Source organism: Natator depressus, chromosome 7 (genome assembly GCF_965152275.1).
Source record: "Natator depressus isolate rNatDep1 chromosome 7, rNatDep2.hap1, whole genome shotgun sequence".
Classification (NCBI taxonomy): domain Eukaryota; kingdom Metazoa; phylum Chordata; order Testudines; family Cheloniidae; genus Natator; species Natator depressus.
This window is the reverse complement of record NC_134240.1, coordinates 122,059,149-122,081,579: the sequence shown is the minus strand read 5'-3', so window position 1 is coordinate 122,081,579 and position 22,431 is coordinate 122,059,149. Positions and strand designations below refer to the sequence as shown.

At 48.3% G+C, this 22,431-nt stretch overlaps 1 protein-coding gene across 2 annotated transcripts in view; it reads left to right on the top strand.

Annotated features, from left to right (window-relative positions):
* ARMH3 (armadillo like helical domain containing 3) overlaps positions 1 to 22,431 on the top strand; it is a 185,901-nt gene that overhangs the window by 84,764 nt on the left and 78,706 nt on the right. For both annotated transcript variants that reach the window (XM_074959495.1, XM_074959494.1), the window contains exons 21-23: positions 9,089 to 9,171; positions 10,237 to 10,363; positions 16,667 to 16,742. In XM_074959495.1, the coding sequence (XP_074815596.1) occupies positions 9,089 to 9,171; positions 10,237 to 10,363; positions 16,667 to 16,742 (286 nt within the window). The remainder of the gene's footprint in view (positions 1 to 9,088; positions 9,172 to 10,236; positions 10,364 to 16,666; positions 16,743 to 22,431) is intronic.

The window sequence follows — 22,431 nt, the reverse complement described above, 5'->3', positions numbered from 1 at the left end:
CTTGGACAAGTCATGTCGCCCCTCCGTGCCTCAGTTTCCCCACCAGTGAAACAGAACTGGTAATACTCCCCTGCCTCACAAGGGGGCTATGATGCTGAATTCATTATTATGAGGTCCTCAGAGGAAGATGCTAGAGGAAGACAATTTCATTTGTGTGTAATTAATCTTTCGTTCTCAGATACATGAGCTTGGGCCATTGCTCATGGTTTTGTTCCTGATCTGATTTCCTGGACACCAGCATGGGGAGGAGTTCTTCCCTTCAGCCAGGTGGCAGCCTCGCTGTACTAGCCCTGGCAGAATTTCCTTCCACTGCTTTCTCAAACCGCTGTCCATTGCCATCCAGCTAACTACGTCTGACCTGGGCTGGGAGCTAGGAACTGCCATCCCAGTGCAGTGGAGTGCTCTTTTCGGTGAGGTTCCCAGCCTCCAGCATGGGGTTATACCAACCCCCTCGCCACCTGTCGTACTAGCACTCTTACAACCTTTGTTCGCATCTTGTACCTTTTCCTTCACCTCCCCACCCTCTTCTGCTCTCTCAGCCAGCCAAATGCCCTGTTTCCACGAACACCTTCCCAATCCAGGGGCTTTGGCCCTCGCCCCCTCCTCGTTCAGATCCTCCAACAACCTGCTGCTTCCACAATGTCTACAAAAAGTCAGTCGTTAATGAGTAAATCGCCTCCTCTGGGCCGCGCAGCGTCCTGCCGTCTGTGTGTGTCTTTTAGATGGCAGCTGTCGGGGCGTTGCCTGGTGTTCGGGTGTACTCAAGCAGCTGCTGCTCAGACTCCCCCCGACAGATGCCCACTCTCAGCTCTCCCGGGTTAAAAGAGGAAAATGCTTGAGGCCTGGGTGCTTGCTCCCCACCTGGGAAGATGGGGAGCTCAGAGTGAAGCAGGCCCAGGTTTGTCTGTCTGCTGCTGCTGGGTGCGGGAAGCTGATTCGCGCTCTGTCCGGTGTGAGGGTTACAACTTCCTCCTGCCTTGACTGCGCTGCTCCTTCACACCCATCCGTGCCCTCATTCCCGCAGCGTGCAGGCCCCTTTCGGTCTTCAGTGTAGTGATCCTCACAACCCTGCTGGGAAGCAGGCAGGGCCGTGTGGTTAGCCCCAGGGTACAAATGAGGCGCTGAAGCACAGGGAAGCAAAGTGACTTGGCCGTGGTGTCACGAGGAGTCTGTGGCAGACCACAGAATTGAATCCAGGTCTTTCACGTGCAGCCCTGCTGCGCTGGCCTGTCCGTTCTCTTCCTTACTGCCCATCTGGGACGCCGGGCGTTTTTCTCCGTGTCTGAGGGAGCCGGCTGGCTGTAGAGCGGTCACAGGGAGTGACTGTACTGCTTCCCCGGGCTGCGCCTGCCTCCAGCCAGTGAGCACCCTGAGGAGCTGCCTTGCCGGGTGCTCCCTGTGGGGCCAAGATGGGAGGAGAACACCCTGCAGGGGGAGCTAGAAGCAGCGCCGCACCCTGCTTTCCTGGCTCTAGGCGAGGGCGTGAGAGCGGGAGACTGTTGGAGCTGTAGTCCCTTGTGCAGGGAAACAGAGCTTCCTTTTCCGTGCTGCCTTGCCGGGAGCCTCCAGGGACCCAGCTGGAAGGTTTGAAGGGGTCAGTTGCTCTAAATGCACAATACTATATTGTATTTGGCGTTACAGAGCTAGCTGAGGGGAGCCACGTGGCTTCCTGCCCCACTTCCTCTTTGGTGACCATTGGTGCACCATTCAGAAGACTAGACTTCTGAACTGGGAGCACAGCAGGGAGAGAAAAACTATGCCCCAGCTCCTCCCCATCCCCACGGTCTGTTTCCCAGGATTTGACAGCAGGGTCTCTCTTGGGACTGGTCCTTTTTTTTGCTCAGTTGTGCAATAGCCTGCCTGAGCCTGGAATGCTCTTGGCAGAGTTTGCGCTCCCATTGCAAAGGGCCGAAGACCTCTGCTGCCTTCCCCTTCCATGGGAGCAGTGAGCCCACCCCCTGCACATCCAGCATCCAAATAGAATGGAAACGTTGTACTGATCCCAGATGCTCCTGGGCTGAGTTCGGTTCAGTTCAAAACGAGGCTCGCAGAGAAAAAAGGTCCATTTTATGCAGTGAAGGGAAGCAAAATCTGTTGGGGCAGGAGAGAAGGGGAGGGACTGTCGGGCAGGAGGAATCCTGTGCTCTCCAGGAGCTGGAGTGAGAAGACCTGCACCCCAGAACCCCAGTAGCAGAAGGGCTGCTCTGTGCAAACAGCTCTGTGCTGTAGGAGCTGAAAGCTCCACCAATCTGCAGTAATTTCAGTTTAAGAAACTGAGAGGGCATCTTAAATGCCAGTGGTCCCATTTCCCATCCTCTGGCTGTAATGATTCCTGGGAGAGTAAACTGCCTGAGAGCTGAGACCTGGAGACTGATGCCAATCACCTGTGCATCCCGTCACATGCCTCCTCCCTAAATACCCCTTTTATAAGGATCTGCTCCACCATCTTTTAGTTCCTGAAGTTCTCGGTGTACATGTGGGCGTTCAGGCTCTTTCTTTCTGTGGTTTGTTTAGGAAGCACTACCAGTGTGCTTGGCTCTGTACAAAATGGAGACCCAAGTCAAACATTTATTCAGATTAGGTAGGTTAAGGCTTACCCTGCTTTTGTTGCTAGAGCAGCTGTGGCAACCTCTCTGCTGGGCCCAGGAGTCAGGCCCGGGGAAGATGGGCACGCAGTGTGACGGGGAGAAGGAATCGCAGGAAAGAAGGAGAAGCCGGACGACTCTAGGGAGTGGAGAACCTAGGTGATTTGGTAAAAACATCCCCATTTTCCAGTTCATGCATGGAACAAACCTATGGCTTGTTGGCAGCTTTCCCGTAGCTGTTAACAAAATTGGAGCACAAGCTCTGGGTGATGTGACCATGCATAACCAGAAATCACGATTCTCTGAGCATCCATGACTGAGAAATTGATCTGCTGCTCCGCCAGGGGGCAAACATGCATAATTTATTGGCATGGTACTGGGCTGAGGGCAAGCTGTTTGTGTGCTGCGTGTAGAGAGCAATTCCCTCTAACGAGGAAGAGGTAATGCACTTCGTCTGGCATCAGGCTGCTCAGTTATTCAGAGCTTGGGGTTCAGCCATTGCACCTTCCCTCATGGTTATTTTAGCCGTGGTGTCATCATTGAAGAGCACCGGCTGTCCGCAGCTCTGTAAGTTTTGTTTGCGCTGGAAACACCATGAAATGTATCGGCAGGTCCTGCCTTGTAAACAAAGTACTAGGGCATCCCTGCTTACAGGTTGAGGACTGACAGTCCTTCCTGTGCCCAAGCTTTTGCTTGAGCAACTTGTCCAAAGAGTCTGATGTATGATGTGGCTGGGCGAAAGACGGCTACCAGTACTGTACTGGTACACCAGTACTGGCAGCAAGGGTGCAGTGCACCTGCTAACTAGGGGCTTTGTAAACGTCTCACACACCTGGGGTTCCCAAAGAGCCAAACGAAGGCGTCAGCATAGTATATTCAGTGACCGTAATCCTGGCAGGTCTTAGTCCCTGAGCTGTCTTTGCTATGAGTTTGCCTGTTCCCTTAACCTGCATGATAGAAAGGCGTTCGGAGTGGGCAATGATTTGGTGCAACTCAGATTCCCAGAGTGATTTAAACTGCAGTAAGATCTTGTCTCTTCTGACAGAGAAACTGGAAATTAAGCATGTGAACACATTTGTTACAGTGAGTGAAGCTGATGTGCAGAGCACGGGGATTGTCAGTCCAGATCAGAGCGGTGGCCCGTCTAGTCGAATATTCTGTCTCCAACCCAGTGTGGTACCAGATGCTTCAGAGGAAGATTCAAGAAAGCTCTTTGTGAACAATTACAGAATAACCTGCGCAGAGGAGAAGTTTTTCCCGCAGTCCCCTCTCTGTTGTTTGGTTTATGCCCTGAAAAGTGAGGGCTGGTAAATCCTTTTTGAAAAAGAAGTACCCTTTAATGACAGACAACATTTGTGCTCACTGTGTCTGCATGTTTCATACAGCTTAGTGGATTGTCTATGCACTGTACATCCATCTCTGCTGGAATCATAGAACCATAGAATATCAGGGTTGGAAGGGACCTCAGGAGGTTATCTAGTCCAACTACCTGCTCAAAGCAGGACCAATCCCCAACTAAATCATCCCAGCCAGGGCTTTGTCAAGCGTGACCTTAAAAACTTCAAAGGAAGGAGATTCCACCACCTCCGTAGGTAACGCATTCCAATGCTTCACCACCCTCCTAGTGAAATTTTTTTTCCTAAAATGCAACCTAAAGCGCCCCCACTGCAACTTGAGACCATTACTCCTCGTTCTGTCATCTGCTACCACTGAGAATAGTCTAGATCCATCGTCTTTGGAACGCCCTTTCAGGTAGTTGAAAGCAGCTATCAAATTCCCCCTCATTCTTCTCTTCCGCAGACTAAACATCCCCAGTTCCCTCAGCCTCTCCTCATAAGTCATGTGTTCCAGTCCCCTAATCATTTTTGTAGCCCTCCGCTGGACGTTTTCCAATTTTTTCACATCCTTCTTGTAGTGTGGGGTCAAAAACTGGACACAGTACTCCAGATGAGGCCTCACCAATGTCGAATATAGGGAAACGATCACATCCCTCGATCTGCTGGCAATGCCCCTACTTATACATCCCAAAATGCCATTGGCCTTCTTGGCAACAAGGGCACACTGTTGGCTCATATCCAGCTTCTCGTCCACTGTAACCCCTAGGTCCTTTTCTGCAGAACTGCTGCCAAGCCACTCGGTCTCTAGTCTGTAGCAGTGCATGGGATTCTTCCATCCTAAGTGCAGGACTCTGCACTTGTCCTTGTTGAACCTGATCAGATTTCTTTTGGCCCAATCCTCCAATTTGTCTAGGTCCCTCTGTATCCTATCCCTACCCTCCAGCGTATCTACTTCTCCTCCCAGTTTAGTGTCATCTGCAAACTTGCTGAGGGTGCAATCCACACTATCCTCCAGATCATTAATGAAGATATTGAACAAAACCGGCCCCAGGACCGACCCTTGGGGCACTCCGCTAGATACCGGCTGCCAACTAGACGTGGAGCCATTGATCACTGCCCGTTGAGCCCGACAATCTAGCCAGCTTTCTATCCACCTTATAGTGCATTCATCCAGCCCATACTTCTTTAACTTGCTGGCAAGAATACTGTGGGAGACAGTGTCAAAAGCTTTGCTAAAGTCAAGGAACAACACGTCCACTGCTTTCCCTTCATCCACAGAGCCAGTTGTCTCGTCATAGAAGGCAATTAGATTAGTCAGGCATGACTTGCCCTTGGTGAATCCATGCTGACTATTCCTGATCACTTTCCTCTCCTCTAAGTGCTTCAGAATTGATTCCTTGAGGACCTGCTCCATGATTTTTCCAAGGACTGAGGTGAGGCTGACTGGCCTATAGTTCCCAGGATCCTCCTCCTTCCCTTTTTTAAAGATGGGCACTACATTAGCCTTTTTCCAGTCATCTGGGACCTCCCCCGATCACCATGAGTTTTCAAAGATAATGGCCAATGGCTTTGCAATCACATCCGCCAACTCCTTTAGTACTGTCGGATGCAATGCATCCGGCCCCATGGACTTGTGCTCGTCCAGCTTTTCTAAATAGTCCCGAACAACTTCTTTCTCCACAGAGGGCTGGTCACCTTCTCCCCATGCTGTGCTGCCCAGTGCAGCAGTCTGGGAGCTGACCTTTTTCGTGAAGACAGAGGCAAAAAAAGATCGCCTGCCATATCTACTATTCTTTCTACACATCCGGATGGTTTGTCTCTGTAACCTCAATAAGGATTCTTTAAAATACAGCCAGCTCTCCTGGACTCCTTTCCCCCTCATGTTATTCTCCCAGGGGATCCTGCCCATCAGTTCCCTGAGGGAGTCAAAGTCTGCTTTTCTGAAGTCCAGGGTCCGTATTCCGCTGCTCTCCTCTCTTCCTTGTGTCAGGATCCTGAACTCAACCATCTCATGGTCACTGCTCCCAGGTTCCCATCCACTTTAGCTTCCCCTACTAATTTTTCCCAGTTTGTGAGCAGCAGGTCAAGAAGAGCTCTGCCCCTAGTTGGTTCCTCCAGCACTTGCACCAGGAAATTGTCCCCTACACTTTCCAAAACCTTCCTGGATTGTCTGTGCACCGCTGTATTGCTCTCCCAGCAGATATCAGGGTGATGGAAGTCTCCCATGAGAACCAGGGCGTGCGATCTAGTAACTTCCGTGGGTTGCCGGAAGAAAGCCTCGTCCACCTCATCCCCCTGGTCCGGTGGTCTATAGCAGACTCCCACCATGACATCACCCTTGTTGCTCACACTTCTAAACTTAATCCAGACACTCAGGTTTTTCTGCAGTTTCATACCGGAGCTCTGAACAGTCATACTGCTCCCTTACATACAGTGCAACTCCCCCACCTTTTCTGCCCTGCCTGTCCTTCCTGAACTGTTTATATCCATCCATGACAGTACTCCAGTCATGTGAGTTATCCCACCAAGTCTCTGTTTTTCCAATCACATCATAATTCCTTGACTGTGACAGGACTTCCAGTTCTCACTGTTTGTTTCCCAGGCTTCTTGCATTTGTGTATAGGCATTTGAGATAGCTCGCTGATCGTCCCTCTTTCGCAGTATGAGGCAGGAGCCCTGCCCTCTCGCGTGCTCCTGCTCGTGCTTCTTCCCGGTATCCCACGTCCCCACTTACCTCAGGGCTTTGGTCTCCTTCTCCTGATGAACCTAGTTTAAAGCCCTGATGGAGTTCTTCTGAGCAAGGTTCTGTTAGGAAAGTGAGAGTTGGGGGGGCGGGTGGTTCCCTAGGCTATGATAGGCTAGGGAAGGGGTAGTTCAAGGGCCATCTGTTTGCCACTTGATATAACCAATCCAGATGCCTTGCTGCTCCAGTTCCAGCAATCCCAGCTCCTGGGAGTTCAGCAGCAGCACCTGGGCCAGAGGCTTGGCTAGGTGAACTTCTGTGGGCAAGGCCGGAAATCAAGGCTGTTTATAGGTACTCGTCTCAGGAATGCCTCGTAGGCTGCTGTGACACTGATGCAGGGCAGCTGTCTTCAGCCCAAAGTACTTGTGATTGTGGGAGACTGCAGCGTTCCCCATGAGGCTTAGTTACCTTGGAAACCTGTTTTAACGGGATCTCGGCTCCAGCGAAGAGCCCATCTCTACCTGCTCTTTCTTTGTTCCCAGAGAAATATTTGCCTGGAGTCCTCCCAGGGCTGAATGCCCGTGGAATGAAGGCCCTGACCACAGTTTGATTCAGAGGATGAGCTGTAGTGGGGATGGTGCTTCGTGGCTGAATTCCAAGTGCATTAATGCTGCTGCGTAGTGGAAGGTGCTCCGGGAGGCTGGGTCGCAGTTACCCTCCCTTTGGGCTGGTATAGGCTCTCTGCTCATATCGGTGAACTTCTGGCATTGGGAGCAGAGCATTCAGGGCTTCATTCAGGCTCCATTCAGACCACTGTTCTGTCTTCACGTCTGTCGCTCACTCCTTTTTCTGCATGCTTGAGTCTCTGGAAACCCAAAGAAATGGACAACTTCCCCCATATCTTATTGCTTCCCCACTAAATTTTCTGTCCCGTAGCTATTTCCACTTCGGGGCCAGCGGTTCTGCCTCATCTGAAAGCTAGTTTTCCTGTTCTATACAGCACCCTCCCAAATTGGGGCTGGCTTGCTCCCGTGTCCTTGAGAAGGGACTTTAGAATTGGTGTGTGTAACACGTACGAGTGAGGACTAGGGTGGAGGGCAGTGGTGGGTAAATACTGTCCAAAGATTAATTGGTCCCTACGTGCTGTATTGCCCAAAGGCTGAGGCAAATATTGAACACTCTCGGGAGCTATGTTAACACATGGGCAACTTCCCCCCACTGCTCCTGCCTTCCAAGTGTGCAGTGGTCTCGCCTTGACTCTGTTACACGCGGGTGGGTGATGGCTCTGAGTGGGTCTCCCTGAGACCTTGCTGGAGTTTCCAGAGTGGGTTTCTCACCAGCCATCTTTCTCCAGCACCCATTGCTGTTCCAGCTAGCCTGCTTCTGCTGCCCTAATTTAGCTGGCGCCTGCCTTGCTGCTGCTGTTGCCTGGCTGAGCTAGGTCACGGGCTGCAGCATGTGCTGGGTGGCAGCATTGCCGCACGCTGGGATGCTGGCTTTGAAAAAGATTAATCAGATCCAAGTTGTCCCTGTAAAACCGAGGGCACAGCCTGACATGAAGCTGTCAGCTCCAGGTACTAATCAGTGAATAATAAACAGCCTTTTAAAATCTGCCTTTACAGCTTCCTAACTTGTACGTCTTGTCCACCTAATTTGGCTGTCTTAAAGTCCCAGAACCCCGTTTCTGGCGGCTGATTTCAGAGTAGAGCACATGCTTAGACTCTCATGTAGACAGACCCACAAACTGGGCTTTGGTTCCCGACTGTGTCCCATGTGGAGGGGAGGGGAAATCTTTGAAAATCACTCTGGCACTAATAATTACCAACGATACCGATGGTCTGCTTCCGTTGTTGCGAATGTTCAGAATGCAGTGATGCTTTGTAAATTGGACACGCTTAAAGCCCTCTAATGAGATTACCTGAGTTCAAATGAAAGGGCTAACGATCTTTCCCTAGTGTTGGATGAGCCTGTATTGATTTATTTGTATTCAGGAGACGAATCTGGGCTGGGTCTATCGTTTTCTCTGCACAGCCGTAGATAACTGGCACAATAAAGTGCCAGATCCTTCCTAGTGCAGAAGAGCCATGCCGCGTCTTCTGCTGCCTCGTGTCGTCAACACAAGTGACAGCAGAGTGCTAATTGCACAACCTCATGTTGATGATGCATGGAGCAGAAAGGGGACGGCTGCATTCTCCAGGTTCCAGGCATAGCTTGTGGTGTTGACAGGTGGAAAAACCTCATTGTCAAGTAACTCCACTTGAAACTGACAGATTTGATCTGGAAGTTGGTGAAGGAGAATAAACCTGGGATGATGCCAATTTCCACAGTCGTTTATCAGACCAGAATAGCATTTTCACTCGTAAAGCCGTCAGTAAGTTTGAGTGCTTCCTGATCACTGGGCCAGTGGTTAGGATGGTGAAAATGCACTTGTGTTTAAATGGCTTCTTGAAAAAAGCTTTGATTACTTTTATTCTTTCCCTTAGCTCTGATCAACTTGCTGAAATTCCTCATGTCCAACGAGACTGTGCTGTTGGCAAAACACAACATCTTCACCTTGGCGCTCATGGTGAGTGTAGAGAAACCGGGTTCACATTGAATGACACGGAGGAGGGGGGTTCCATGTTGGGCTGGGGCTGGCCTGCTGAACAGGTAGTTAAGCTGTGCAGAGATCAACGTACAGCTCTCCAGCTTGGGAACCTATCCATGCTAAGGAAACATAGGGGAACCCCAAAGACAACACTTGTTGGGATGAGGGGTGTGGGCAGAAGGATGCCTGGGATAACTCGTACCAGGGACCTTAGAGGTCCTCCTGTTGGGGGCCAGGGCAGTGGTTTGCCAGACAGCTGTGCTCTGTGGGAACTGAAGGGAGATAGAAAAGCAGGAGAAGGGGGATATTAGTTTTGCATACCCAGATGGGGTGGAAGTCCAGTGGTGTAGACAAGATTGAGTTGTCTCCCTGCCTTTGCCAGCCTGAGTGAAGTGTGTTTTGTGGGAGAAATCAGGAAAAGCCAGCTTGGGATGGGAGACCCTGAAACTGGACAGAGAAGGCTAACCAAACAAGGAAGTGGGGGTGTTGTCTTAATTTCCCATAGAAAATTACTGCCCAGCTAGCCGGTTGGCCTGTGTCTGACAGTAGCCAACAGCAGATGCTTCCAAGGGAGGTCCAAGAAACCCCTTAATGGATTGGCAGTTATGTAATAAGTTTGCTCTTAAGGGAAGTTCCTTTCTCATCCTAGGTAGTTGGTGGCTGGTTTATTCCCTGGAGCAGGCAGATCTGTAGATAACTGGAACTCTGCAAGCTAATGCTCAGAATTGGTTAGCTCAGTTTTCCGGGTCGTGGTAATGGTGGGCATGCTGTAGCCTCCCCACCCCGTAAAGCATCAAAAATCTGCCTGTCTTAAGGTTTTATCCTGCTGCCCATCGCTGTTGGGTCTGAGCACATTCCACATAAGAAATGACAAAGCAAGAGGGTGGCATATGGATTACTCTTCGATGGGCTAAAAGAATATTGTCCAGTGTACTATGGGTTTATTGCTCTGAAGGTTTTAAACATCATCTGGGTCTGATTGGCATCTATTGTAAATTAGATTTTGTGTAATGATCCCCTATTGTAATTTTAATTTTTTTGTAGGTAGTGAACTTGTTCAACATGTTCATCACCTACGGAGACACCTTCCTCCCAACGCCCAGCAGCTACGATGAGCTGTACTACGAGATCATCCGTATGCACCAGAATTTCGATAACCTCTACTCCATGGGTGAGTGAGTGGCCTCTTTGAGATACCGTTGATAAAAACAAGCAGGGAATAAGCGGTGTGTGATATTCGTGGTGGTGCATGTTTGGGGTATGTGAATATAAACATTTCTGTATTTGCATAGATACCCAGTAAATTAGGACTTGAGAAAGGGATAAATCTGTGAAAAGAATAAACTTTTTCTTTTCCAAAAGGACAAAGTAAATTTCATTGGCTCTTCACCAATGGAACAGGCCTGTTAAAGTGATCCAGTATGGGTGTACAAGAGGGCACCTGTCTAACAAGCATCTGTTGTTAATGCAAATATGAATTTGCCCATGTGACTAAATATGTGATATTGAAATGTCATCAGAAACACCTGAACCCTCATGTAGAGTTAACCAGCCTATAATTTGTCTCTGCCAAGCCATGTTGAGCTCCCAGCTGGGAAAACATGCCTTCGTCTGAGGTTGGAGAGCAAACACAAGCTGCAGAACCAATCAGCACAGGGAAATGGGCATTGTAAACAAAAGGGGTGAAAAGCATTTGAGAAATGCATGACAAGAAACCTGCTGCCTTGGACAAATCACACACTGCGCCCCTGCGGCACCAGAACAAAGCCAGAGAGCAGCCCCCACAAACCCACGGGCAGCAAGGAGGAAGTCACTGGACAGAAGAATGTGCACACTGGCAAAGCAAGGAGAAGCCATCCTTCAAAGAGAGAGGAGTGCATTGGAATCCCACCAAGTGAACCCGGCAGGGAAGCGAAGAACAAAGGAGAGAAGCAAAAAACATGTGGAGGCATAATCAAGCAGTATACAAATGAGCCTGCATTCAAGAACAACTGCAGCAGGGCTGGTTTAATGCCTGCATGCTGGAATCTGCGGATAAAGGGATGTCTGTGTACTCTTTGTCTGCCCCTCTCCTGAAGGGCATGTCCCCCCGGTCCCTCCCACTCCCAGTGTGAACACGTAACTGCCATTGTAAATAATGGGAGTAACACAAGCACATAACAGGCGTTAGAAGGCCTGTAAGAGAGAGCGAGCCAGCCAGCCAGCCAGCCCACAGTGCACTACAGACAAGATCCAGAGAAGCACCCCCATTAAAATAAAGATCACTAGCTGTTTCTTATGACTTCAATTGAACTGAGTCTCTGCAGAATAAATGACAGAAATACATTAGAACTGGAAAAGGTGTGGAAAGGGCAACAAAAATGATGAGGTGAATGGAACGGCTTCTGTGTGAGGAGAGATTAGTAAGACTGGGACTGATTAGCTTGGCAAAGAGACGACTAAGGGGGGGATATGACGGAGGGCTATAAAACCATGACTGGTGTGGAAACAGTGAATAAAGAAGTGTTATTTGCCCTTTTCCATAACACAAGAACCAGGGGTCACCAAACGAAATTAATAGGCAGCAGGTTTAAAACAAACAGAAGGAAATGCTTCTTCATACAACGCACGGTCAACCTGTGGAACTCTTTGCCAGGAGAAGTTGTGAAGGTTAAAAATATAAGTGGGTTAAAAAAAGAACTAGCTAAGTTCCTGGAGGATAGGTCCATCAATGGCTGTTAGCCAAGATGGGCAGGGAGACAACCCCATGCTCTGGGTGTCCCTAAACCTCTGACTGCCAGAAGCTAGGACTGGAGGACAGGAAATGGATCGCTCAATAAATTCCCCTGCTTTGTTCATTCCCTCTGGGGCACCTGGCACCGGCTGCTGTCCGAGGCAGGATACTGGGCTAGATGGACCATTGGTCTGACTGAGTCTGGCCGTTCTTATGTTCTTCTGTTTTTATCCCTCTGTTGTAAATTACCTGGTTTTTTGGTCACCCATGCAAAGTACCAAAGAGTCAGTGGTGCTCACAAAGCAAATGCTGCTGCCCTTCCCTTTGGAGCCAATCACTGCCCAAGGAGCTAAGCTGGTAACGGGGACATGTCTGCACTGGGCAGCGGGTGAAGCCAGAGAAAAGTGGAACGAAGGAATACCACGCTCATACTCTTTCGACTGGGCTGCAATAGACATGTCTGACCTGCTGAAGCAATTCATTTCTCACATGAGTACGTTTTCCATTCCGCTCTGTGAAGCGAAACCCTGTGAATTCACACTACAGGCGCCTGAGTGGAAACCGCTCTGAAGTGATTTGCTGCCGGTGTTAGGAATGGGATACTTGCTCTCTGAGAAAACAGTGCTACGCTCAGAGCCGGCACCTTCTTGTCCTCTAGGAAACGGCAGGCGTCTGGGGCTCCTGGAAGCGAGGCGCTACAGCTGTGTCTGTTTAGGCATGCAAGGAGCTTTCCCCAGGCTTTGCCAACGTGCTCACTCTGCACTTGCCCTTCTGCTGGGCCAGCTGTGGGTGGAGACTAATAATAGAGCCAAAGGACAGGGTCCAAATGGCCCAGTTCTTGTAAAGTTCATAGCACTAGATGTGAAAGAAAGCGAAGAATCAAATGCAGTAAAAATCTTAAATGAACCAAACTGTACCATAGAATCTCTATGGATAGTAATTCCATGCTCGGATAATAAGAATATAGCAGTAGGAATATATTACTGACCACCTGGCCAGGATGATGATAGTGACTGTGAAATGCTCAGGGAGATTACAGAGGCCACTAAAATAAAAAACTCAATAATAATGGGGGATTTCAACTATCCCCATATTGGCTGGGTACATGTCGCCTCAGGACGGGATGCAGAGATCAAGTTTCTTGACACCTTAAATGACTGCTTCTTGGAGCAGCTAGTCCTGGAACCCACGAGAGGAGAGACAATTCTTGATTTAGTCCTAATTGGAGCATAGGATCCGGTTCAAGAGGTGAATATAGCTGGACTGCTTGGTAATAGTGACCATAATATAATTAAATTAACATCCCTGTGGTGGGGAAAACCCCACAGTGGCCCAACACAGTAGCGTTTAATTTCAGAAAGGGGAACTACACAAAAATGAGGAAGTTAGTTAAACAGAAATTAAAAAGTACAGCACCAAAAGTAAAATCCCTGCAAGCTGCATGGAAACTTTTTAAAGACAGCATAATAGAGGCTTAACTTAAATGTATACCCCAAATTAAAAAACATAGTAAGAGAACTAAAAAAGTGCCACCGTAGCTAAAGAACAAAGTAAATGAAGCAGTGAGAGGCAAAAAGGCCTCCTTTAAAAAGTGGAAGTTAAATCCTAGTGAGGAAAATAGAAAGGAGCATAAACTCTGGCAAGTGAAGTGTAAAATATAATTAGGAAGCCCAAAAAAGAATCTGAAGAACAGCTAGCCAAAGACTCAAAAAGTAATAGCAAAATTTTTTTAAAATACATCAGAAGCAGGAAGCTGCTAAACAACCCGTGGGGCAACTGGACGATCGAGATGCTAAAGGAGCACTCAAGGACAATAAGGCCATTGCGGAGAAACTAAATGAATTCTTTGCGTCGGTCTTCATGGTTGAGGATGTGAGGGAGATTCCCAAATCTGAGCCATTCTTTTTAGGTGACACATCTGAGGAACTGTCCCAGATTGATGTGTCATTAGAGAAGGTTTTTGAACAAATTGATACACTAAACAGTAGTAAGTCACCAAGACCAGATGATGATCACCCAAGAGTTCTGAAGGAACTCAAATGTGAAATTGCAGGACTACTAACTGTTGTCTGTGACCTATCATTTAAATTAGCTTCCGTACCAAATGACTGGAGGATAGGAATGTGACGCCAATTTTTAAAAAGGGCTCCAGAGGAGACCCCGGCAATTTCAGGCCAGTAAGACTCACTTCAGTACCGGGCAAACTGATTGAAACTATAGTAAAGAACAAAATTGTCAGACACATAGATGAACATAATTTTTTGGAGAATAGTCAACATGGTTTTTGTAAAGGGAAATCAATGCCTTACCAATCTACTAGAATTCTTTGAGGGGATTAACAAGCATGTGGACAAGGGGAATCCAGTGAATATAGTGTATTTAGATTTCAGAAAGCCGTTGACAAGGGCCCTCACCAAAGGCTCTTAAGCAAAGTAAGCAGTCATGGGATAAGAGGGCAGGTCCTCTTGTGGACTGGTAACTGGTTAAAAGATAGGAAACAAAGGGTAGGAATAAATGGTCAGTTTTCAGAATGGAGAGAGGTAAATAGTGGTGTCCCCCAGGGGTCTGTATTGGTCCCAGTCCTATTCAACATATTCAAAAATGATCTGGGAAAAGGGATAAACAGTGAGGTGGCAAAATTTGCAGATGATACAAAACTACTCAAGATAGTTAAGTCCCAGGCAGACTGCGAAGAGCTACAAAAGGCTATCTCAAACCTGGGTGACTGGGCAACAAAATGGCAGATGAAATTCAATGTTGATAAATGCAAAGTAATGCACATTGGAAAACATAATCCCAACTGTACATATAAAATGATGGGGTCTAAATTAGCTGTTACCACTCAAGAAAGAGCTCTTGGAATCATTGTGGATAGTTCTCTGAAAACATCCACTCTATGCAGCGGCAGACAAAAAAACAAACAGAATTCTGGGAATCGTTAAGAAAGGGATAGATAATAAGACAGACAGTATCATATTGCCTCTGTATAAATCCATGGTAGTCCCACATCTCAAATACTGCCTGCAGATGTGGTTGTCCCATCTCAGAAAAGATATATTGGAATTGGAAAAGGTTCAGAAAAGGGCAACAAAAATGATTAGGGGTATGGAACGGCTGCCGTATGAGGAGAGATTAATAAGACTGGGACTTTTCAGCTTGGAGAAGAGACAGCTAAGGGGGGGGATATGATTGAGGTCTACAAAATCATGACTGGTGTGGAGAAAGTAAACAGGGAAGTGTTATTTACTCCTTCTCATAACACAAGAACTAGGGGTCACCCAATGAAATTAAGAGGCATCAGGTTTAAAACAAAGAAAAGGAAGTATTTTTTCACACAACGCAGTCAACCTGTGGAACTCCTTGCCAGAGGATGTTGTGAAGGCCAAGACTATAACAGGGTTCAAAAAAGAACTAGATAAATTCATGGAGGACAGGTCCATCAATGGCTATTAGCCAGGATGGGCAGGGATGGTGTCCCTAGCCTCCGTTTGCCAGAAGCTGGGAATGGGTGACGGGATGGATCACTTGATGATTCCCTGTTCTGTTCATTCCCTCTGGGGCACCTGGCATTGGCCAGTGTTGGCAGACAGGATACTGGGCTAGATGGACCATTGGTCTGACCCAGTCTGGCCATTCTTATGTGTTTGTGCCCTGAATCTTCCTTTACCCAGGTCTGCAGAGCTGGTGAGCACTGCACATTAACCCACCCTGCTCATGGATTCACAGGCTTCGCTGAAGTAGTATCGATGTTTATAGACAGCCCTAGTGAGGGTGCTGTGCTCCGGGGGCAAGAAGCTATGTTCATGTCCAAGTACCAGGTACCCCTTTTCAGAAGATCCTAGCTCCAGGCATGGAATCATAAATGGATTATTCCTTGGCCGTATGAATTCACCCACAGTTCCAGCAGAGCACACTGCGTAAAGAAAACGCCCTTTGTTCTGGATTTCTTCGCTGCTTTGTAACTGTGTTTGAGGTGTGGGTGCCGAGATGATGGGCCGCCTGGAAACACTCTGGACCTGAATAAATACCTTGGGCACTCTGTCAGCAGCATACTGGGCTTCCAGAGACGTTCTGCCCGGTCTGGAATGTTTTCAGATCTGCTCCCTGACTCTGTGAGGCAGAGGGGGCGTGCTGGTCTCTCTGGGGAGCAGGCTTCTCCCCATACCGGTGTGTGATCCTTCTCTGTGAGGCTGGTTAACAGAGCCAAAAGAAACTTTCTGCATGGGGATCGTCTGAAACTACGGGGCGAGGTCTAGAACGTTTGGAACCCTGAATAAATAGGAACTGGAGCTGAGGAGAAGGGGAGCAAATGTGGAGTAAGATCCCAGAGAAAGTGGCATAAGCAGAGAGCAATGAATGAATCCACGACGTTCAGCTCTTGTTTCTGGAGGACAGGGATTTGGAGACACGGAGATAAAATCAGGTTGGCAGGACTAGCTCCCCCTCATCCCACTCCAGAAAAGGAGACTGCACTTTGGCCTGTGCAGCTTTTTTATATTCCTAAAATCTCTGAAATGGCCTCAGAAGAGGCTGCATATTATGGCCCAAGAGTGAGACCCCGTACTCAGGTCGTGCTAACCAGACCGGGGGCAGAGGGCGGGGTTCTGCTGGCCAAACTAAAACAGGTGCAGTCTCGAAGGCTGGTCTCGTTGTGACTCGGCCCTCCGGCTGCCGTTGGACCGGACGTTTCAGGTTAGAATGTGTTGCTCTGTTGTCGGTTCAGTGCCAGCAGTCTTAAGGATCTCTCTCCCTCTCTTTCAGTTCTACGGCTTTCGACCAATGCCGGTCAGTGGAAGGAGCCCGCCAGCAAGGTGACCCATGCGTTAGTCAATATCAGGTAAGGCGTGGGAATGAATAGCAGCGTTGGAGTTCCTGGGAGGTGTTCTGCGTGGCTCTGCCCTGTTTTGACACTTCCATGTTTGTTGCACAGAGTTTGTTCTGGAATTTGATTTGCTGTATTAGGCTAAGTTGCTGCCTTCAGCAAAGAGGGTGGGAGGGCTCATGAAAGTGTGAACTACTTTTTATAATAATGCTGAGCTCTTCCGGGGGCTCTGTGCTGTCAAAGCACCTAATGAGTTAATCCTTATTGCACCCCTTGCAGGCTGGCAGGGCAATTGTGGGTCAAATGGGCTTTCACTCTTGCTTGATTCCATTGCATTCATGAGTCTAAAATCACTGCTTCTGAGTTGCCTGCTCGTGGTGTCAGTCTTGCCCACAGAGATCCTCTTTGCAGAGCCCATAGCAGAGGCTTTGAGCCCATTCCCAAGCCCCCTTTAAAACTGCAAGGAATTAAAAAAAATAAGGAAAAAAAATGTAAAAATGCTTATTTGAAGATGGTTTCAATTGGACCTATTGAACTCTCCTGCCCCGGGACCACAAGTCAGTCACTAGCCAGTGGGGCTAGGGATTAACTGTCCCTATTGCCATATTAGTCCACAGCTGTAGAGGCTTCCATCAGAGCTTCAAAGTTTCTTGCTCTGAAATCTCTAGTCCCAAGCCATTGCTGAAGACAGAAAGCTGGGCTGAATGGCCCATGGGTCTGTCCCAGTTTGGTTGGAAGGTGGAGGGAGGGGAATTTAGAGTTTGACTTTAAAATTAATTTAAAATTAAAAACCCATGTCAGCCACCAAGGCTTGTGCCCACCTGCACCCCAGTCACTCCTTGGGTGTTGGACCCCTTTCTCCCACCTTTTGGTGTGTTTTTCTCATTGCCGATGGGGTGTTCTGAGGGGCGGGCAGGCTGCACCACACCATTCTCCGTGCCTGGTAAGCGCCAAGCACCATGTGGGCACCACCGTGTAAATAATCAGTGGCATTGGCCATATTTTCCAGAAGGGGAAACTGAGACCCAAGTCCACACTAAACATCAGGAGCAGAGTCCGAATTGGAAGTGCCCTGAGGCATGCTGCCTTCCTGGGAAGTAGAATGTAGCTCGGTGGAGCTGTCTAGGTTCTTTGCAATTCTCTCACAACAGACAACAGCGTGTACAAGGCAAACTCTCTCTGAGGGCACATTTCAAGGAAATACTTGTTTTATGTGTCTCTTAACCACCTTTAAAGGTTTCCTCTGTAAGTTTCGTTTCCTCACGTAGAGGTTCCAGAAGACCTACTTTGTTCCCATCTTTATTTTTCATAAACAGATCTAAATGAAACCTTTGTGGGCAGATAATACTCCCTAAATGAAGCCGCAGAGCAGATAGCATTTAAAGTGTCACAAGTGTCTGCCCTTGGAGTGCTCTGGAAATGCAGAAGCCTCTCTAAACTGGGAAGGGAGTATTCACAGGTGGAAAGCATGTGGCTGCTCAGGTTTCTAGGCTTGATCTGTAGCCTGTAAACAAGCAGGTTCACTTTCCCTTCTGGGCACCCAGTCTCCCCAACACTTATTCATTAAAACTGATCCTCTCAAGCAGCTGAAAAGATAAAAGCAAACAATTGGCAACGTGATTTCCTTCCCATTGCTGCCCTCGCCGGGGGCACCCAACGGCCGGCAGAGCGGGTGGACGGGGGAAACTGGCCCCATAGGCTCCTGTTTTAGCTTTGAGAGAGATTTTTGTTGTTGTTGCTCCGTGCATGCTGTTCTTCCACCCTCCCTTTCAGTTCAGATCCCTTCTGTGTCATGAATTGTAGTTCCCTGTGGGAGGCTGCCAGAGCCCCTCTTCCTGGGCAAAGGTTGTTGAGTAGGTCCTGGTGACGCCACTACAGTATCACTTAGAACCCTGGGATTTCTTTAATCCGTATTAGCCTGGTGGCCGGCTTGAGGGAGCTGATCATCCAGCAGTTGACAAAGATTGTATCCATGCCGCTTCAACTTGAGCAAAGCTCGCGTGGACTTGCCTGCCGACCCTGGCTGGGCTGGAGTGGTGGGTTCTGTTGTGAAGCTGTGTTCTTCCGTCTTGCAGGCGGGGCTTCAAGAGACTTTCATTTCTGTGGGCCGGACTTTCAAGACTATTGCACGTAAACCATCACCCTGTTTCCCATTTTAGTCTCTGTAATTTCTCCTCGCAGCTCTGTGCTGTCTGCTGGGGCCTGCAGCATCTGCTGGTCACACGTACTGTGTGAAAGGCGAGAAGGGCTGCGTTTCACCCAAGGAAGGCAAGGCATTCCGATTTAGGCAGGTTGTTTATGCAGGTCTCAGTTGGTCAAAATGTGGGCACTCCTGCATCTTGGACTGGCATATCATGGAAGCTTTAGAAGCTGGCTTTTACCCTTAATCCCAACCAGTGGCTTGGTGCCAGTGGGCCATTGTCTACTGTTGGCATGTTTTGTTCAAAGACTCTCAGCTTCCACCGTCAAGGACACGCATCATGAGAGATTTGGGTTGTTCTCTGCATACAAGCAGAGCTACGTTTTGGTCCTCATTGTGATGGCTGAAGTTAAATTACTCCCAGGATGGGAAGTTGGTGCTTGCCTAGGGATCAGTGATCATGACCTGATTGTTTCAATAAAGGCAAATGGAGGACAGTCCCAGCCAATGATATACATACTTAGTACTTCAAAAGAGCTCATTTCCCAAAGATGAAGAAAATTATTAGTGAAATTGATTGGGAGGAAAAATGTAGACAGAAAAATATGAATGAAAAGTGGGAGTATTTTAACTGATTAGGTGGCCAAAAAGCCACAACACCACAATCAAGAAAGAGGACAACTTTGGCTAAAAGCCCATTCTTGTTCATTTGGGGGAGTGAAAGCAGAGATTAGAAATAAAAAAGCAATGTCAAACATGGGGAAAAAGGGGAAATAGATTGCAATCGATGTAAATGAGGAGTCATGAAGTTTAGCAAATTGATAAGGTAAGCTAAAGACCAGGGAAACTCTATGGCTGGCAGAGCCAAGGGCAATAAGGAGGATTTTAAGTATATTCGGAATGAAAGAAATCCAAGTGGTGGTATAGACCCATTATCAGATGGAGATGGTAACATTGTTAATAATGAAAAGGCAGAAATTTTTGAGATATTTCTATTCAGCATTTGACAAGGAGCAGGATGATGTATTGAAATCACACAAGGATGAGGAAGTACTTTCCAATCCATTAGTTACTGCGGAGAACATTGGTGCTGGAACAGTTTTTAAAATGGGGGTGCTGCAGATGGAAATCATGTATTTGGGTTGTTGCTACCACTTCAAGCCAACAGGTGCGGCAGCACCCCGGTTCCAGCACCTACGATGGAGAATGTTAAACAACACCTGCTAGAGATAAACATTTTGAAATCTGCAGGCCCAGATATCTTTCACCCGAGAGTCCTAAAAGAGTTGGCTGGGGAGATGTATAGCTTGCTGCTGTTAAATTTTAATAAATCTTGGAGTACAGGGGAAATACCAGAAGACTGGAAGAGCGCTAATGTTGTGCCCTATTCATGAACGGCAAGTGGGTTGACTAGGGTAAGTGTAGACTGGTTAGCCTGTGCAAAGTAACGGGAACGCCAATCCAGGATTCAATCACCAAAGAATTAAAGGCTAGGAATACAATTATTGCCAACAACGTGGTTTTTTGGAAAATAGTTCTTGCCAGGCAAACCTGATCTCATTCTCTGAGGTAAGTTTGGTTGATAAAGATAACTGCAGATGTAATATACTTAACCTCTGTAAGGGGTTTGACTTAGCATCACATAGAATCATAGAATATCAGGGTTGGAAGGGACCTCAGGAGGTCATCTAGTCCAACCCCCTGCTCAAAGCAGGACCAATCCCCAACTAAATCATCCCAGCCAGGGCTTTGTCAAGCCTGACCTTAAAAATATCTAAGGAAGGAGATTCCACCACCTCCCTCGGTAACGCATTCCAGTGCTTCACCACCCTCCTAGTGAAAAAGTTTTTCCTAATATCCAACCTAAACCTTCCCCACTGCAACTTGAGACCATTACTCCTTGTTCTGTCATCAGCTACCACTGAGAACAGTCTAGATCCATCCTCTTTGGAACCCCCTTTCAGGTAGTTGAAAGCAGCTATCAAATCCCCGCTCATTCTTCTCTTCTGCAGACTAAACAATCCCAGTTCCCTCAGCCTCTCCTCATAAGTCATGTGTTCCAGTCCCCTAATCATTTTTGTAGCCCTCCGCTGGACGTTTTCCAATTTTTGCATATCCTTCCTGTAGTGTGTGGCCCAAAACTGGACACAGTACTCCAGATGAGGCCTCACCAATGTCGAATAGAGGGGAACGATCACATCCCTCGATCTGCTGGCAATGCCCCTACATATACATCCTAAAATGCCATTGGCCTTCTTGGCAACAAGGGCACACTGTTGACTCATATCCAGCTTCTCGTCCACTGTCACCCCTAGGTCCTTCTCTGCAGAACTGCTGCCGAGCCATTCGGTCCCTAGTCTGTAGCGGTGCATGGGATTCTTCCATCCTAAGTGCAGGACTCTGCGCTTGTCCTTGTTGAACCTGATCAGATTTCTTTTGGCCCAATCCTCCAATTTGTCTAGGTCCCTCTGTATCCTATCCCTACCCTCCAGTGTATCTACCTCTCCTCCCAGTTTAGTGTCATCTGCAAACTTGCTGAGGGTAATCCACACCATCCTCCAGATCATTTATGAAGATATTGAAGAAAACCGGCCCAAGGACCGACCCTTGGGGCACTCCACTTGATACCGGCTGCCAACTAGACATGGAGCCATTGATCACTACCCGTTGAGCCCGACAATCTAGCCAGCTTTCTATCCACCTTATAGTCCATTCATCCAGCCCATACTTCTTTAACTTGCTGGCAAGAATACTGTGGGAGACCGTGTCAAAAGCTTTGCTAAAGTCAAGGAACAACATGTCCACTGCTTTCCCTTCATCCACAGAGCCAGTTATCTCGTCATAGAAGGCACATGTCTTTCTGTTTAAAAAATAAGTGCCATGCAATGTCAATGAAGCATAGGTAAAAGGGATTAAGAACTGGCTAGGTGACAGAGAGCATGAAACAATGGGTGTTGCTGAGAATAGCCCACCTTAAATGAGTCGTCTCGTTACAGGTGGTATGGCAAGACCCATTGTTTCATGTTCTCTGTGTATATTGTGGCAAAGTGCCAGCACTACTGTGATGGGTCCCGCGCTGTCTCTTCTTGGGAGGGGAGGGGGTTCAGGGCGCCATTTCTCGCCCCCGATCTGGGGTATTAACTGTCCCACTAGTATCCCAGAGAAGGGGAGTGGAGAGGGAGGGACCCGGGCCCGCCCTCTACTTTGGGTCACAGCCCAGGGGCCCTAGGGATAGCGGCAAACCACTTGAACTAGCGATTCCTTCCCCTGGGCTACTTCCCTCTCCGGCCCTTCAGCTTGTGGGGCTTCCTGCCCTCTCTCTGCTTGGGCCAGGTTTCTCCCAACCCCTTGTGTCTGTGGAGTCCCTCTGCTCTGCACAAGCCGGGTTTCCCTTTACCCAGGGTCTTGGTCTTCTGGCCCGCCACAGAACTTCTCCAAACTCTCCTCTGCTCCCCTCCAAACTGCTCTCTGCTCCAGCACCAAACCACTCTGCTTCAACTCCTCCAACTCTCTGATTGAAGCAGAGGGTTTTATCAGGTGACTGGCTTCAGGTGCTCTAATTAA